Source organism: Equus przewalskii, chromosome 31 (assembly GCF_037783145.1).
Source record: "Equus przewalskii isolate Varuska chromosome 31, EquPr2, whole genome shotgun sequence".
NCBI lineage: Eukaryota > Metazoa > Chordata > Mammalia > Perissodactyla > Equidae > Equus > Equus przewalskii.
In genome coordinates, this window is record NC_091861.1 from 25453661 (window position 1) to 25472048 (window position 18388).

At 32.7% G+C, this 18388-nt stretch overlaps 1 protein-coding gene across 11 annotated transcripts in view; it reads right to left on the reverse strand.

Annotated features, from left to right (window-relative positions):
* Positions 1-18388, reverse strand: part of DENND1B (DENN domain containing 1B) — a 244053-nt gene that overhangs the window by 105209 nt on the left and 120456 nt on the right. For 6 of the 11 annotated variants that reach the window (XM_008538110.2, XM_070602421.1, XM_070602422.1 and 3 more), the window contains exons 6-10: positions 14567-14636; positions 10155-10235; positions 6846-6905; positions 5402-5455; positions 2699-2809 (exon numbers count right to left, since the gene is read on the reverse strand). In XM_008538110.2, the coding sequence (XP_008536332.1) occupies positions 2699-2809; positions 5402-5455; positions 6846-6905; positions 10155-10235; positions 14567-14636 (376 nt within the window). The remainder of the gene's footprint in view (positions 1-2698; positions 2810-5401; positions 5456-6845; positions 6906-10154; positions 10236-14566; positions 14637-18388) is intronic. The other 5 variants (XM_008538111.2, XM_070602426.1, XM_070602419.1 and 2 more) reach the window with 1 other exon arrangement.

The following is an 18388-nucleotide window of genomic DNA, read 5'->3' on the forward strand; positions in this document are numbered from 1 at the left end:
GTTCTTGTTCAGGATTACCAGGAATCCTTCCGTGTGTACTTGATCATGTGTATATCAATAGAATAAACACAAAACCGACTATGTCCCAATTCATTCAACTCCAAAAAATAAAAATATAATAATGGATCCTAACAAATACTATAGTTTAATATAAGGAGGAAAACTCGTTAAGATTTTTAAAAAATAACAATACTCTTGTTATTTTTGCTAATGTATCTCAAAACTAAATTTTTTTTATTTTAAAGTTTATCTCTATAAAGATAATTACAAATTATAATTTTAACTACAAACAGCACCTAAAGAAAGGGACCAGCAAGTAAGTTGATTCTCTACCCGTGTGTCACCATTAAAACTCCAGAAAGCTATAAAGTTGACAAATATGATTTTAATAAAATTAATGAATATCAGGGTAAACTCAAAATTTCTAAAACCATAATAAAATTATCAATTTAAGACACTTTTAACTTATACATATTCTTACAATAATTAAAATTTTGGCTGTAGATTTAAAAAATGAAAATGGCTAAAACACAATTTCTTGCATTAAGTACATTATAGTCTTTATGGTATGTAAAATATATAAGAACGTAAAAAGCTTAAAAGCAAGTCAACTCATTGATACCTTAACTATTCCTTCCTTGGATGTTTCAGAGATCTCACTAAACTCTTTCCAAAGAATAGTTTATTTCTAATTTATGTTAAGGTACTAGTCTTTGACCTTAAATGTTACTATGCATGGAATTTATAGCAGATATATATATATATATATTTTCAAGATAGATTCAAGCACAGCAGCTTCCCCCACATACGAAGGGTAAGGAGAACATGAGAGCGAACTTTCTTATTAGTTCTACTGGCACAGAGAGTGAAGCAAAACAAAGCTGGTGACTTAGAGGTGACGTCACCATCAAGTATTCACCGTCATAAACAATTGGTATTAAGTTTACCTCAAACATAGGAAACAACTCCCTAAATAATACTAAGCCTTTACTAAATAATTTATTTTTTAATGCAATTCAAGTTAAAGGGTAGGCATGTTAACTTTTACTCTAAACTGCAGATACAGTCTACTATAAAATTACAGCTAATAATCATTGAAGAATCATTGCATCTTATGCAGATATAATTCTAAGCACCTCATATTACATATATGTGTGTATACATATACATATATATGTGTGTGTGTGTATATATAAACTTAATCTTTACAGCAACTCTATGAGATTTAGACTATTATTCCCATTCTCCCAGTTTATGTGTGAAGAAACTGAGTCAAAGAGAAGTTATCCAGCCGTTAAAAGGTATTTATAAACTACACCAAAGAGAAACACCAATATTTTACCAAAAGAACATGCTCACATTTATTTCTAATGTCTTCCTACATAGAGCAGGTTTTACCTTCATTCACATAGCTCACTCCTGCTCCCTCTTCAGATCTCTGCTCAAGTACTACCTCATTAGAGACGCTTTCCATGACCCCATATAAAACTGAAACCTGCCCTTCACCTTTTATCCTGCACACACACTCATATAGAAACACATATAATGTGTTTTTCAATATGTAAAATAATATATACTTTTTGGGGAAAGTGTGCATATAAATATTGTAATTCAAAATATCAAAACTGTATTTTTTCAACTGTAGAATAATGGAAATAACCCAAAATTAGAATCAGGAGACCAGTTTCACATTACCCGTCTCCAATTAGTTATTTGGCTTTGGGGTGGTCATTTACCTCTCTGAAAATACCTTTCTCATTGATAAATACTAAGTAGATAACCTAGAGAAATCCTGGAACTCCTTCTACTCTAAAACACTAAAACTTCATAGAATGAGGTTTTTATTTCTACTATAGGAGAACAAAACATAAAAATATTATCTTATTTTTATCAATTAACCAAATTTGTAAGGAAGCAAATTCATGCAGCATTGAATAATGGTTTTTAATAAATACTTCATATATTACGTAAAACTATATTTAGATTTGTAGTAAAAATTTTAAAGTAAAAAATATTAAAATTTTAATGCTTAACATAGAAAAAAATTAGGAAATCTAGCAAAATATTTCTGAGTATTTTTTATGACCCCAGGAAACTCCTTCCATTCTTGCTGCCTTTACCACACTAATGAAGACCCTCCAAAAGAACATTTTAGTGAGTGGCATAAAACCTGTGATTAAAAAAAAAAATGCTACTTTGACTTTTAAGTTATCAATCTGAAGAGCTCCTCCAAATCAGAATTATTATAGAATCTACTCCCAAACCACTACTTGGCAACAAAGATGAATCTACCTATTACCAGGTTAGGATAGCAGCTATTATTATGGCCCCTTGATTTCTTTCAAGTAGCTCCAATGGAAAAAGCCACAAGTGAATAATAAAGATCTCATAATAGCTCTTAAGAATTCTTTATATGGTAGAAGGCACTAAAATGAACTCAGGAGAGTTAAAAAGAAGAAAAAAAACTGTCATCTCCTGATAAGAAAAAATAATTAACCTGGCTTAATGCATCTGAGAAGACCTTCTATAAATCAGACTTTTGTACTTCAAGAGCCAGCTTAAAACCATATATCAAAAAAGTATGTAGATATTGTCTTATAAGTACATACAGAACATTTCTAAATCTGCAGAGGTTTGTAGGTCTTTTTGTGAAATGCTCAATGCCTTCTACTTAGAAGGAGAAGTGTGAAGTACTTACAGTGCTTAATTTGCTAGAGGTAATAATGACGCGCCTTTCGTGGAGCATACTGGCATACAGCTGCAGCATATTGTTCACATCCACAGCAACAAAATATTCAGTAAGATTTCTCTGCACAAGTGAAAAATAATTGTGTAAGTTATAGCTCATGGTGATTACGAAGGAAAACATTTTGTACATTTATCAAAAAGTCTTAATGTTCAAAGGATGCTATTAATAAAAATTGTATTCATTAAAATAATTAAATTTAATACTATTCTGCTGCCACATGAAGCACACAACATTCTATTACTCTTTGAAATATAATCCTACTCCAGGAAAATGTTTCTCAGAGGGTCACATATTTCCCATTCTCCCTCCCCAGGTACTTGCAAAAGAAGTGGATTTCCTGGGCCGCAATCTGGACCTGCTGAATTGTAACCTTCAAAATATGGCCCCAAGAATCTGTTTTGTAAATAAATACTCCTGGTGAATCTTATACACACTGAACTTTGAGACCTGCTACTCCAGAAAACACATTTTGAGTCTTTTTGTTTGTCAATCACTCAGCAGGTAACATTATTGTCTGTACTATGTATAAGACACCCAAAGAATACAGTGGATTTAAAAGGCAGATCTTGGGTTCTTTATTAAGGAAAATCCCTTGTTTATATCCCACGTCAGGCATGCTTTATACTATCATAACCAAACAAATTTGGTGTTAGTCTAATTTAATTCCTTGATTTAACACTTTAAATTATTTTCCCTATATAAGAACAAAGCTGGAATAAGGTACATTAACTTCAACTTTCAGATCCTGTCCTTCTCACATATTTTTAATTTTCTGTACTCAAACTTAAGCACATCAGAAAGCAACAAAGTAATGAAGAGACTGACTAAGATATAATAAACTGAAACTGTACTACCAGGTGAACTATGACCTGCGAGGCTAAAACTTTCACTTGGGCAAGAAAGAAGAAATCCAATCATTTCTTCAATTTCCAAATGGTAGAAACTTTACCAGGAAAAACCGGTAATTACAGCAGGGCTTATAGATAGAGTCTATAAATATCAGTGAGTGACGTTGAACTTAGAGGGGAGAGACCCATTTCCTGTTTTCTCTATTTGAAACCTACCTCACTTTCCAATTCAACTTTTCATATACAATATTACTTCTATGACATTGAATATTAATTTTTTCCCTATAATCTGAAAGAAAGATAATTTCTACATGAGGAATTATTTCTCAACAAGGAATGCTTTCTTATGTTTATGTCCTTGTTTGCTTTTTTTTTTATAAACAGGATTTTGGAAACAAAATACCTTAATGGAGATGTAAAAATGTATATTCTCAACGGCAATTTTTCCTTAGAACGGTTCTTTAAAACTTTCAAAGTAATAGCATTTAAAAAAAAAAAATAAGGTTTTTTAAATCAAACTATTAGCTGTTTATTAGTAAATGTAAGAAAGGTAAATAGAGGAGAGAGTAGAAGGGAGTAACTTTGACTTTGCATTAAAAACTCTCAAGTAAAGGGACAGGATCATATAAGTCAAGGGCGTAGTCAATTAGCCTCAAGGAAAACATAACAGGGGGTACCAGGCCCACAGGGTATAGCGCACAAGACCGCAGGGCCTAGTAAGTGACCTGAGAGTTTGGATGGTCTCTCTCAGACCATATTAAGAGCAGTTTACTATAGTCTTCTCACAGGAGTTATCCGGACTCAAGTGTACTAAAAGCACCACTGACAGCCCTGGTTTGACATGAGAAAATTTACAACTGTCTCCTTGGACTTCCTTCCTTCATAACCCATGTGCTTCTGGAAACCAAACAGTAAGTTTGAAAACATTTTTGGAAGAACTGTAGCATTCTGAAGAAAATAATAAGCATTCCTGGAAATATTTTTTCCTGTTGATGTTTCCTTCACTTTTGATTAAATTATTTCTACCACTGCATTTTATCTTTCCAACAGAAGCTGAAAAAATTACATAAGGGAATATTTTCTTTTCAGACAGCACCGAAAAGCATATTTGTCACTTCTACTTACTTATGTAAAACTTTTCTACAGAACATTAATTTGTAATAACTATTAAAACACTGAAAATATTTCTAGTATGACTACAATTTAGGACTCTAAATAAAATGCAAAATTTAGCAATTTTTATAATTTCTTGCAGTACCCCTCAAGTCTTACAAAATACGTATTACTAAAATTAAAATCAGGGAACAAGTCCAGGACACCTAAGATTGAACAGAGACAGATGGAGGAATTAAAATACCACAGTCAGTTCCCTGAAGTCACTCTCTGTGAAAATACTTCCCATCGCCATATTCTTTCCCCACCAGCAGAAGTCATCTCTGGAGAGAGCGCCTCCACCTGATCCACGGGAGCTCAGGACCTAATTGAATATGTACGATCCTATGTAACTGCCCCAAATGGTACAAAGTTTTTCTCATATAATTTTCCTTACCTACAACCAGATATTTAAGAAGGGAGTAAAGTAGCAGACATATAAAGAAGAAAAAGAGACATCACTATTCTTTATTTCTTCATTATGTCTCACAAACACAGACAGTTACAATGAATTCTACTTCTCTATAGAGGAATCCTTAAACAGTGAGACCAAAATAAATAATATCCCTATAGAGGAATCCTTAAACAGTGAGACCAAAATAAATAATATCCATAACTTGACAATAAAAAACATACAAAACAGAAAACTTACACTCTCAGGTATTGTTGGGAGTCCAGTTACATCAGGGGCAATGAAGTAGGAATGCTAATCAATAGAAATAAATCACATAAGGAGAATTAAAATTTGGAAGCATTACATATAATTTGAGATAAAAATAAGAAAAAATATATCAACTAAATTAATAAATACCAAGGACTGATGAGCAGGATTTGTTGAATTTGAGAGATTCTACAATAATACTGTAATAACTTTGTACAGTGACAGATGGTAACTAGATATATTAAGATGATCATTTCATAATGTATAAATATATCAAATCACTATATTGTACACCTGAAACTAATACAATATTGTATGTCAATTATACTTCAATTAAAAAAACATTTTTAAAGATTCTTAAATTAAATAGCAGGTTTATATGAGATTTAACAATGATTTTCTCATATTAAAAATATTTAATTTTAAAATTGAAATAATTCTGGAAAAAGTTTAAGACAAAAAAGTATATTACTAAAAGGTTTATAAATATATATATACATGAAAGGTATATAAAATATATTTATTTAAACACATTTAGTTCAGGGAGACTGGGGAAAAAAAGCTTGCTTACCCAAGAATATATCAAAATCTGTTAAGATTCCTGAGTTTCTATGGTCATTCACAAAAAATTTCTCTTGAACATATCAGAAACTATATCATTTAGAAAGCAGCAATAAAATATAATTTTTAAATATTTAAAACTTCTTAAAAATTAAATTACTCATCCAAAAATATGACCTTCACTCACTACACAAATATTAATTCACTTCTATAATAGTCGAAGCAATACAACAGTTCATATATTTTTATAAAAAAGCATGTTGTGTTCATGTTTCCCATAACGTTCCCAAATTTTACCACCCAGAATCAGAGTACAACTAAATCACCAAAATTGCTTTATTTTCTGTTTATATTAATCTCCAAAATTATTTTACTATCTTAATCACATAAGGACATATTTAATACTGTCTTATAATTAAAGATTGGAAAAGAAACATTGTAGCCAATATTGAGCACAGCTGAACTCGTCAGAACAACGCTAGTTAACACAGTCATAATCTGTAATTTTCCAAGGTAGAAGAACAATATGAGATAAATCACAAGGTCTCCTGAGACTTTGTGACAAAAAATGTGACAGAAATCTCATGCTGTGAATGCACTAACATTACTACTACTGACAATGGAGAATACGCATAAATCTGGTCTCTATTAGCTACTTTTATTTGGAGGGGTTTTTAACAGTATTGTATTTTATGAAATTACGCTTTAAAAGATAGTATAAACAGAAAATATACTCCAAATGATTAATTTTCTTAGAAGAGTCAAATTAACCATTTCCCAAAGGATTGGAGTGAATCTTAAAGACATAGTGAGAGAAGTAATTATTTTCCCAATTTTACAGTGATTTTTGGAAGCCAATGTCCCTTTAACTCACCGGTGCTAGGGAGGGCTGATCTTTCAGAACTTGCTCACTGGCAATAAATATCTCTTGGTTCTTACAATATGTGAGAGAAAAAATGAATGTTTTACTTTCATGGGGGAAGTTTACACAACAATTCGTGTGTCTCTGAGACAAACCCATGAGGCCACATTATACACTGAAAATATTTGAATAACATTAATTATAAATGGTATTTTCAATGCTGACTTGCTAATTTTATGCTAGAAAAGTCTTTTTTTTTTTTTTGGTGAGGAAGATTGGCCCTGAGCGAACATCTGTTGCTAATCTTCCTCTTCCCCGCCTCCCCCCAAAGCCCCAATACGTAGTTGTATATCCTAGTTGTAACTCCTTCTAGTTCTGTGTGGGATGCCACCACTGCACAGCTTGATGAGCAGTGTCTAAGTCCATGCTCAGGATCCATATCTGTGAACTCTGGGCCGCTGAAGTGGAGCTCACATTACTCAACCACTCAACCACTGGGCCGGCCCCTATGCTAGAAAAATCTTAAAGAAAGTATTTTCATTCTCAACTGAGAGTAGAGAATGCTGTTGATATTTAATAATTTTGAAATACAGTTTCAAAATAAGCATTTACGTTAGATATTAACTTTTCATAAAATCTCTGTGGTATTCTAGTGGTTATAACGTCAAGTCTTGAAAAATTCATGTGCCAGAGCATTCATGAAATGAACTTGTAAGAAAATCATAGTAGTTTCTCAAGCCTTGTCATATTTTTTTAATGGAAATTCTGCAAACAAAGTATTTCTTTCCACTTGTGAAGAAACAAAAATTCCCACAATCATCAATTTTAATCTGGTATCATAAAACTAATACCTCTAACTAGTAGTTGAAGAAGTGTGTTTTAATTCCAACTTTGCTGCTCATTAACAGCACAGAACTGGGTACATTAATTTAGTAATCTGTTGTTGAAATCAAATGAAATTACTAAATGGACTTTCACAAAGTTAAGGTAATATTTTATCAACCAGCTGGATTTACCAACACTTAAAACACTGTATTGAGAATAGGTGTACAAGATTTGAAAGCTGTCATAGACTATTGATTCAAAAGTTTACAGGAAGTAATAAGGTTTAAATTATAGCAATAACTATGATACACAGAAATAGAACACAGTCGAATTCCTTTAACAAGATTATTTCAGATAATAAAAAATATCTTCGCCATATGAAATGAGACTTCAATTCATTGACAATTAACATTTGAATAGTTTTTCAGGGTATTTCTAGATATATCATTTCGGGTAATTTCCCAAACTACTTTCCCCAAAATTAACTCAATTTCTCAAATGGAGAAAAGGGATCATCAAAAGAGATTAACTTTTTTACCAATACCACACATTCAGTGAGTGCGACTTAAAACAAAATCTAGTCTTAGTATTAGGAGGCCTTTCACTTATGGTTCTTACAAATAAAGGAGAAGCATCTCAATTGTCACTATTTTTAAAATGTATTATTGTAAGATATTTATTTACTCTTGAATAAACAAGATGCTCAATTTTAAAGACAGAATATATTTTATTTATCATTAATACTCAACAATAGCTGCTTCTATTATCTTAGTATCTATATTTCCTTGACCCTTTAACAAAGAGTTAAAGTCACTTTACAGATACAACTCTTTCAAAGAAAGACGCTCATTTTCAGAAAATCCAGAGCTTTCCTTCATTCTTCTTGACATTTTTCTTTGCCCTTTCTACTTCATTGCCACTAACCACAAACCCTGCATTCTTTTGGCTTTAACGACCCACAAATCTGAGTTTCTCCTGAACCGCTCCTTTCTCTAATTCATTTACTCCATCTGCTTTTTTCTCCCATACAGTCTATTTGGGCAATTAGACCTTAACCTCTCCTCTATTCTCTCTCTATTCTATCCTTTAAATAGCTCAATTATTCCTACAACTGTCTACAGATGACTCCCATGCTTGGGTTAAAAATTCCAGGTTATCCTTAGCTTTCCAGCTCCCGATCTCCAAATAACTAATGAACATTTCCACTTGGGCGGTATGCAACAAAAGAGGATGTAGACATAAAGGTGAGGAGATCACAAGAAGAAAAGAACATTTTAAGCTGTTATAACAAGACAAAGTTTCACAAAAGCGGGAATTGAGCTAGTTCTAGACTAACGATGGAGAGTCTACAAAGAGGCTTTAGGAAAAAAGGCACGTGTACAAGTGAGAAAGCATGGTGTTCATTCAGGAAGACAAACAGAACAAGGTGACCAGACTCGAGAATCAATTTAGGGAAAAAAGGTGGGACCGAAAAATGAAAAGTTGGATTGAGGCTAAGGAGTGGGTGGTCCTGAAAGCCTGGCCAAAAGTTTGCACAAATCCTATAGAAAACAGCGAGCTATTAAAGGTTTTCCACAGGGGACTTTACACAGTGAAGGAAGTTTAATCTGACAGTGTTTTGCAGAAAAGACTGGAAGGGAGACTCTGGACCAAGAACTCTTTGAAGCGCTGAGCACCTGAACTAAGGTGATGACAGCAGGAACATAAAGACCAGAATAATGTAAGAGAACACTATTATTAAATGAAATCACGGGGAGAAATTTAGGCAAGAAGAAAGTTATTACTAAAGAAAAAATATAATAATAACAATTTCCTTATCTTGCAAAACAGCAGAAGACCTATTAACACTCTTACATACATTTCAAGTTATTTTTTCTTTCAGTTTCTCTTGCATCATTATATATTTCTGTTCTTTATTGGGAACTTACTACAAATTTTAACATTCTATTTGGAATGCCAAATTAGTGAAGAATACTAATGAAAATATCCATATTTTATCATTAACTTTGAATCTTTACAAAACCACCCAAAATACTAGTGTGTTTTTAGCTATAAATGGCATAGTTCATTAAAAGTTTCAATAGTAAATAATCTATATCCCCACCGGCTTACTGTTTTGACAAACTTCAGTCATATTTCCAGTGTTTGTTGATTTTACCAGAAGATGTATTGAAATATAGGAAAAAGAAGAAGAAACTTTACACCCAGAATTTTTATCATATACTTAGTTATATGCTACATGTTATATTTTCAATTCTTATTATGTACTGTTTTCATTTTATGAGGGGTATTTGGGGGGAGGTGTTTGTGTGTCTGTCTGTTTCACTACTATGGATAGATTTCAGCTGAAAATCAATGTTCCTCACAATCAAAATATTCTCACAGATCTGAAGTTTTCTTGGGAGCAGAGGTGACTCAGAGTTCCTTGGAGGTGCATGTGTTCTTAAATGAAAATGGCTACAGTTCCAAAAATTCAATTCCTGACTGAATACTTACCACACTCAAATTGACAGGAGTGTTTGCCTTTGGTACTGGGTGGTTATAGAGTGATTTGAGAGTTTCATTCAAATCATTTTCCTAGAGTAAAAAAAAAAGTACATCTTATAAATCAAATATATACTAAGCAAATACAACTAAAACTATTTGATAAAATCATGCACTGTGCCTTTTCACATTAGACATGTTTTACGTAACTGCTTTCCACAGGAATGTGTCAAATAGCTGAAAATGCAATATTTAAATCTAAGAAATACGGAAAGGAAATTCAAATCTCTTTATCCAGAAAGAATAATAGCATTATTTCCATTCAGTATAAATACGTATTTTGCAAAATTTAATTACTATAAAATGCATTGATATCTATAGAAGGAAATCATTTAAATCATTAAATGCAAGAAGAACAAGGGGATTGAATAAAAATAGTAATACAACTTTTTATCAGTTCACTGAATGCTTTGGTTGTCCATTTTAATTTTAAAATCTCAATCTTAATTTTTAAGGAATAGATACAATTTAAGTAAGATCATTGTACTAAGATGTAACATAGAGGTTATTCTGAATATTTCTTTTCTAAGCAGCTACTGGTCACTACTTGATCCATAATAAATGAGATTAAATAAAATACATAACACATCTATTTTACAGGATTTGTACAATAATAATGTACCTGGATATGCACACTCACTTTTCTGAATTACACATACAAATCCAGTAATAAAATATGAAAGTAGCTTTATATATATATATATAGTTAATTTTATTCTCTCTTAAAATATTTATATTAGGAGAATAAACCAAAGGAAAGAGAAATTATTAAGGAAATAATTTTAAGAGATTTGGATATGAGACACCTGATTTCTCACAATTTCTCTGATAACTTGACTATCAAAACTGAACAATTCAGGGGCCAGCCCCATGGTTGAGCGGTTAAGTTCTCGAGCTCCGGGGCCGGCCCCGTGGCCAAGTGGTTAAGTTCGCACGCTCCGCTGCAGGCGGTTCAGTGTTTCGTTGGTTCGAATCCTGGGCGCGGACATGGCACTGCTCATCAAACAACGCTGAGGCAGCATCCCACATGCCACAACTAGAAGGACCCACAACGAAGAATATACAACTATGTACTGGGGGCTTTGGAGAGAAAAAGGAAAAAAATAAAATCTTTAAAACAAAAAAAAGTTCTCGAGCTCCACTCCAGTGGCCCAGGGTTTCGCTGGTTCGGATCCTGGGTGCAGACATGGCACCGCTCATCAGGCCACACTGAGGTGGCGTCCCACATAGCACAACCCAAAGGACCTACAACTAGAACACACAACTATGCACCAGGGGGACACTGGGGAGAAGAAGCAGCAGCTAAAAAAAAGATTGGCAACAGATATTAGCTAGCTCAGGTGCCAAGCTTAAATCTTGGGTGCACACTTACAAAAGTGTGCACTCAAAACTGCCTATTTGAAATTCTCTTTAGAATGACCTAAAAAGAAATACTTTAAAGAATTTATCTCAACCATTTAAACAATGAAATATACCACAGGATATTCCAGATGATATTGATGCTCTGTCTATACAAAATTCCTATGGCTACATAAATTTTTTAAAAGTCTAGCTTTTAAAAATCCTTTGTACTTGCCTGATGTTGATCAGGTAAGGATAACCTGAATTATAAAACCTAAATAGCAATCTAAATAACCTGTGGCACTGGAATGAAAATGAAAAGAAAAAAAAATATTACAATTATGGATTTACTTCTGGTTATTTAATTAATACCATGAACTTATAATATTTTTTCTCTAATTAAGAACACAAATATAGTCTCCCTTATTTCCTCTTCTCTGAAAATCAAAATCATATTGATTTGGCCATAGTATTTTCTTTTATATATTCCAGTATTACTGAGGTCTTTGGGAGAATATGAAATATAATGGGTACATAAGTATTAATTTATCAATAAGACTCTCTAAAGGAAAAGTATTCAAACTTTAGACAAGTAATACAAGTAATGTTAGTTTCACATGTACAACTCACAAAAACAAAGAACGAGAAATTATCATGAAGTAGAATTCTGGTTTTTAGTTTTCAATGATTAAATACTTTTACTTCCAGGTATTTTCTTACGAAAATGAATGACTATATAGCTTCAACATAAAATTGTTCAAGTGTAAAATGACGTTCTAATGAATATTTCACAGAATTAATCACATCAAGTATAGAGAAAGAAACATTTACATACACACGTACACATACATTGAGAAACACCTGGACTTTTGACAAACACTAAAAATTTGATATTATGTTCTAACAATAAAATTTGATTGCCAAATTAGGAGACGGCTCACTAGAGGAGTAAAAGGAATGTCTTCATTTATTAATAATACATCTAAATTCTATTTAATAAAAACTATCTGGAGCATTATTTGTGCTGAACTTAGGTTTGTTTTTTAAAGATATTTATCTTGAATCTTAAAAAATGAGTGTTCTACCAGTAATCCTAAGTGACTGACCTATAATCTTGAAAGACAACTATGTAGAGTTATGTTCTGGGAAATTTAAGTAGCTCAAAATAATTGGATGGTACACTATATGTAGGAAAGTGGGAATAGACTAGCCAGGAATGAATGAGGAAGTCAGATCATGAAGCTTCTTATATGACAGGATGCACACAAGTTTAGATTTTATTGTTAAGAAAAAAAAAGGGAGCTAGTAAGAGGATTGTAGGCAGTGGAATGATGTAATCAGGTTTCAGAGAGATCATTCTTAACGATAAAATCATGCTGGTACTAACAGCTAAGAGTGTGTATGAAATGCCCATAAATAATGTATAGAGGGAAGAGAAAAGAAAACTAAGAACATAACATTAGAACACCAAAGTTTTAGGTGTAGATAAGTGAAAAAGGTCAAAGAAAGACTGAGGATATAGCTGAAAGCAAAAGACACTGTCAAGACAACCAAGAAAAATACAATCTCAAGAGTGAGGGAGTATCAAATGGGAATTTAAACAGATAGCCGTAGGATGAAAAATATATCATGAATTTGAAAATTAGAAAGCAACAACAGATTTTTAAAAAAACCTTTCATTTGAATTAAATTGCTTGCATTAAATAGCACAGCTAATATCTTAGTAAATTAGTCCTTGTTAAAAACACCAAAGAATGATTAAGGGGAAAAAGTTACAAATTATCATCCCAGAGAAGTTCATTAATTCAAAAGCAAAGTACAGTTTTCGTTTTGTTTTATTTTTAAGAAAAAAAGATAAAGACCTAAATGTAAGAGCTAAAACTATAAAATTCTTTGGAAAAAAAAACAGAAAAAGCTTCATAACATTGGATTTGGAAATTATTTCTTGACATGACACCAAAAGCACAAGCACCAAAAGAAAAAACAGATAAATTGGATTTCATCAAAATTAAAAACTTTTGTGCATCAAAGGACACTATCAACAAAGTAAAAGGGCAAGCCACAAAATGGGAGAAAATATTTGCAAATCATACATCTGATAAGGGATTAATAGCTGAATATATAAAGAACTCTTACTACTCAACAAAAATAAAATATGATTAAGAAATGGGCAGAGGACTTCAACAGATATTTCTCCAAACAAGATTTACCAATAAGCACATGAAAAGGCTCTAAATCACTAATCATTAGGGAAATGCAAATCAAAATCATATACCACTTCACATTCATTAGGCTGGCTCTATAAAAACAAAACAAAAACAGAACATAAATGTTGGGGAGGATGTAGGGAAACTGGAACCCTGTGCCTTGCTGGTGGGAATGTAAAATGGTGCAACCACTATGGAAAACGTTATAGCCGTTCTTCAAAAAATTAAACATAGAATTACCATATTATTCAGGAATTTTACTTCTGGGTATATACTTAAAAGAAATGAATGCAGGGACTCAAACTGATATTTGTACAGCCATGCTCAGAGCAGCATTGTTCACAATAGCCAAAATGTGGAAGGAACCCAAGTATTCATCTACAGAAGATGGATAAACAAAATGTGGTGTGTACATACAATGGAATATTATTCACCCTTAAAAAGGAAGGAAATTCTGACATGTGCTACAACATGAATGACCCCTGAAAACATACTAAGTGAAATAAAGTGAGTCGCAGAAGAAGAGACATTGTCTGATTCCTCTTATAAGAGGTACATAGTCAAATTCATACAGAAAGTACAACGGTTGCTGCCAGGGACTTGGGGGAGGGAAAATAGGAAGTTACTGTTTAATGGGTGCAGAGTTTCAGCTGGAAGGATAAAAGCATTCTAGAGATGATGGCGTTGGCTGCAGAACAATATGAATGTACTTAATGACACAGAACTGTACACTTAAAGATAGTTAAAATGATAAATTTTACAGTCTGTGTATTTTACCACATTAAAAAAAAAAAGGGGAGAAAAAACATAGCTTACCAGTTCCTTAGCCAAGTAATCTGCCAGAGTATTTAGAAGCTTGTAATATACTTCAAACCACGGCAGGTAACTGAAGAAGAAAAAAATAACTTAAAAAATGTATATATATCACTTAGAATCAAGAAACAAGATGACAAAATAAACATTACACTTAAATTACTTCAAACAGCTTGATCCTAAAGGGCAGGAAAGAATGATATCCATGTTCTCTTTACTGTTACAGTGAAATTTTACATATTATCTATTATTAGTTTTCATCAAATAATCAGAATTCAAAGTTCTATTATAAAAGTTATTCATTATATACTTCTATTTTATGTCAGCAGAATTGAAAATTATTAATTCTATTGCATGGTATGAGTGCAACAAAAGCACTCATAGGATAAAAACTAACCCCTGTAATAAGATATAAAATAAAATAAAAACTAATTTTAAAAAGCTTTTAAAACAAAGAGACAATCATTTCTTTTTAAATATTACTAAATTGAATATACGATACCATAGAATTATGTCCTTAATCAATCAATTCTTCAGAAATTCATTTTTAGTAAGATGGTAAATTTCAAAATAAATACCAATACAAATAACAGAAAGTCTATTTTAGAAATTGTAAATATTGTCAATAGTTTTTAGATATCAAAAACAAATCTAATTTAAAATTCATTTTGATTCATTTTGTTTGATACAAACATAATTTTATGAAAGCAAAGTACCAAATCCAAAAATCAACTGTACAAAATATAATTTGTTCTCCTTATTAACAAATTGAGGTATTAGTATATTTAAAATCTATCCAAAGTTTTTAATTCTTTATTAAAATGTACGATTTTCATACAGAAGAATACTAAATCACAAAACACACCAGCGTAGTTAAGTATCAATTAACAGATACTCATTTTTCTTCAAAGAATTACTACAACAGGCTACTTTTTAAGAGAAAACAGTGAGATACTTTTACTACATAATTGTATACTGACAAGAGTAGGCATACATAAAACAGACTTAAAATAGAAAAATCAATGAATAGAGCTTAGAAAAACAGCATTATATCTGCATTTTTTTTCATATAGTGTCTGATTTATTAGTGACTATGAATGATGCTTTTTGAATCAGGAGTAACCCAAAGTCATCATAGAAGAACAGTTAGATAAACGATAGTATCTTCACTCAGCAGAATGTTATAGAATTCTTTAAAATGATAAGCAAAAATACTAGGTAATGGTATAAGAGATGCTATCTACCAACTTCTAGTTAAATCCAGCACATTGAATACACGCATTTATCTCTGTGGACTTTGGAAATACCACTAAAATGACAGTAAATCAATAAAAAGGGCATAAATTGATGAAGACAAGAAATAGAGAAAAAGGCAACAGAGAGCAACACAGGTGAATGGTTCTGTATGCAAGGAAAGCAAATGAAGACTGATAACTGATCCAGCAGAAGAGAGAACAGAAGGAAAAGGACTGGTACCCACAGATTTACCCACAAGCCCCTCACATACTGACTTGGGAATCTCACAAAGGAAAAAAACACCTCAAACGTCCCTCAATCTTGGAGGAAAACCCACAACTGCACAAACACTTTCTAATTCAGGTTACTGCCTCCATCTTAAATATAAATCAACAGTCCAACCCCCAGATACTTGAGGAAATACACACATCACTACAAACATAAATAGAGGAACCTCAAGTAAACCCAGACAATACAAACAGCAGATGAGAACTTCAGAAGATTGTTATTAATATCCTCGGGAGCTGAGTAAAGAACAGATGCTACTACAAAAAGAGATCTAAAAAAGAAGAAAGAAGGGAGTAAAGGATTTTTAGAGAACAAGAAAGAGCTCTTAGATATTCAAAACATAAAAGCTGAAAAAATTAAAATCCATAGAAAGGTCAGAAACTAAATCAAGAATATCTCGTAGGCACTAGCATACAGAGACAAACTGAGGGATAATGAGAGAGCAAATATTACAATATCAGGGCATAAATCTCGACAATCATGTAGCTGACTAACAGTAGTTCCAAAAAAAAAGAAAACAGGGAAACAAGGAATGAAAATTACTTTTTAAAAATTACTGGAAAAATTCCCAGAACTTTAGACATGAGACTCCACATTGAAAGTGCTACTAGGTGAAATGTAAAATAAATGAGCCAAAACAGAGTACCACAGTGAAATTCCAGAACAGGGGCTAGGAAAGCACCTAAGAATTTCCACAGAGATGAAACAAGTAACATTACAAAGGATTCAAATTCGTAATGTCACTGAGCCTCACAACAGAAATCCTAGCAAGCTACAGTGCTCGCAAAATGCAGAGGTTAAATCCTCTGCAACCTAGAATTCTTTGTCCAGAGAAGCTATTCATCAAGTGTGGGTTAATTTTTGTGTATGGTGTAAGATGGTAGTCTAGTTTCATTCTTTTGCATGTGGCCGTCCAGTTTTCCCAACACTATTTATTGAAGAGACTTTCTTTTCTCCATTGTATGTTCTTGGCTCCCCTGTCAAAATTAGCTGTCCATAGATGTGTGGGATTTATTTCTGGGCTCTCAATTCTGTTCCATCAATCTGTGTGTCTGTTTTTGTGCCAGTACCATGTTGTTTTGATTACTATAGCTTAGTAGTATATTTTGAAATCAGGGAGTGTGATACCTCCAGCTTTGTTCTTTCTTTCTCAGCATTCTTTTGGCTATTCGGGGTCTTTTGCTGTTCCATATAAATTTTAGGATTCTTTGTTGATAGGGATTGCATTGAATCTGTAGATTGCTTTAGGAAGTATGGACATTTGAACTATGTTAATTCTTCCAATCCAAGAGCATGGAATATCTTCCCATTTCTTTGTGTCTTCTTCAATTTCTTTCAACAATGTTTTATAGTTTTCAATGTACAGATCTTTCACCTCTTTGGTTAAGTTTATTCCTACATATTTTATTCTTTTTGGTGCAATTGTAAATGGGACTGTATTCTTAATTTATTTTCTGTTACTCTGTTGTTAGTGTACAGAAATGCAACTGATTTTGGTACATTGATTCTGTATCCCACAACTTGACTGTATTTATTTATTATTTCTAAAAGTTTTGTAGTGGATTCTTTAGGGTTTTCTACATATAATATCATTTCATCTGCAAATAGTGACAGCTTCATTTCTTCCTTTCTAATTTGGATGCCTTTTATTTCTTTTTCTTGTCTGATTGCTTTAAGACTTCCAATACTCGAAATGGATTAAAGACTTGAATGTAAGACCTGGAACCATTAAACTTCTAAAAGAAAACATAGGTAGTACACTCTTCGACATCAGTCTTAGCAGCATATTTTCAAGTACCACGTCTGAGTGGGCAAGGGAAATAATAGAAAAAAATAAGCAAATTGGACATCAAACTAAAAAGCCTCTGTACAGCAAAGGAAACCCTCAACAAAATGAAAAGACAACCTAACAACTGGGAGAAGATATCGGCAAACCATACATCTGTAATATCAAAAACACATAAAGAACTCATACATCTCAATAACAAAAAAACTAACAACTCTGGGCCCGGCCCGGTGGTGCAGTGGTAAAGTTTGCACATTTGGGGGCCAGCCCCGTGGCCGAGTGGTTAAGTTCGTGTGTTCTGTTGCATCAGCCCAGGGTTTCACTGGTTGGGATGCTGGGTGCGGACGTGGCACCACTTGTCAGGCCACGATGAGGCGGCATCCCACATGCCACAACTTAGAAGGACCTGCAACTAAGATATGCAACTGTGTACCAGGGGGATTTGGGGACATAAAGCAGAATAAAAAAAAAAAAAAAGATTGGGAACAGTTGTTAGCTCAGGTGCCAACCTTTAA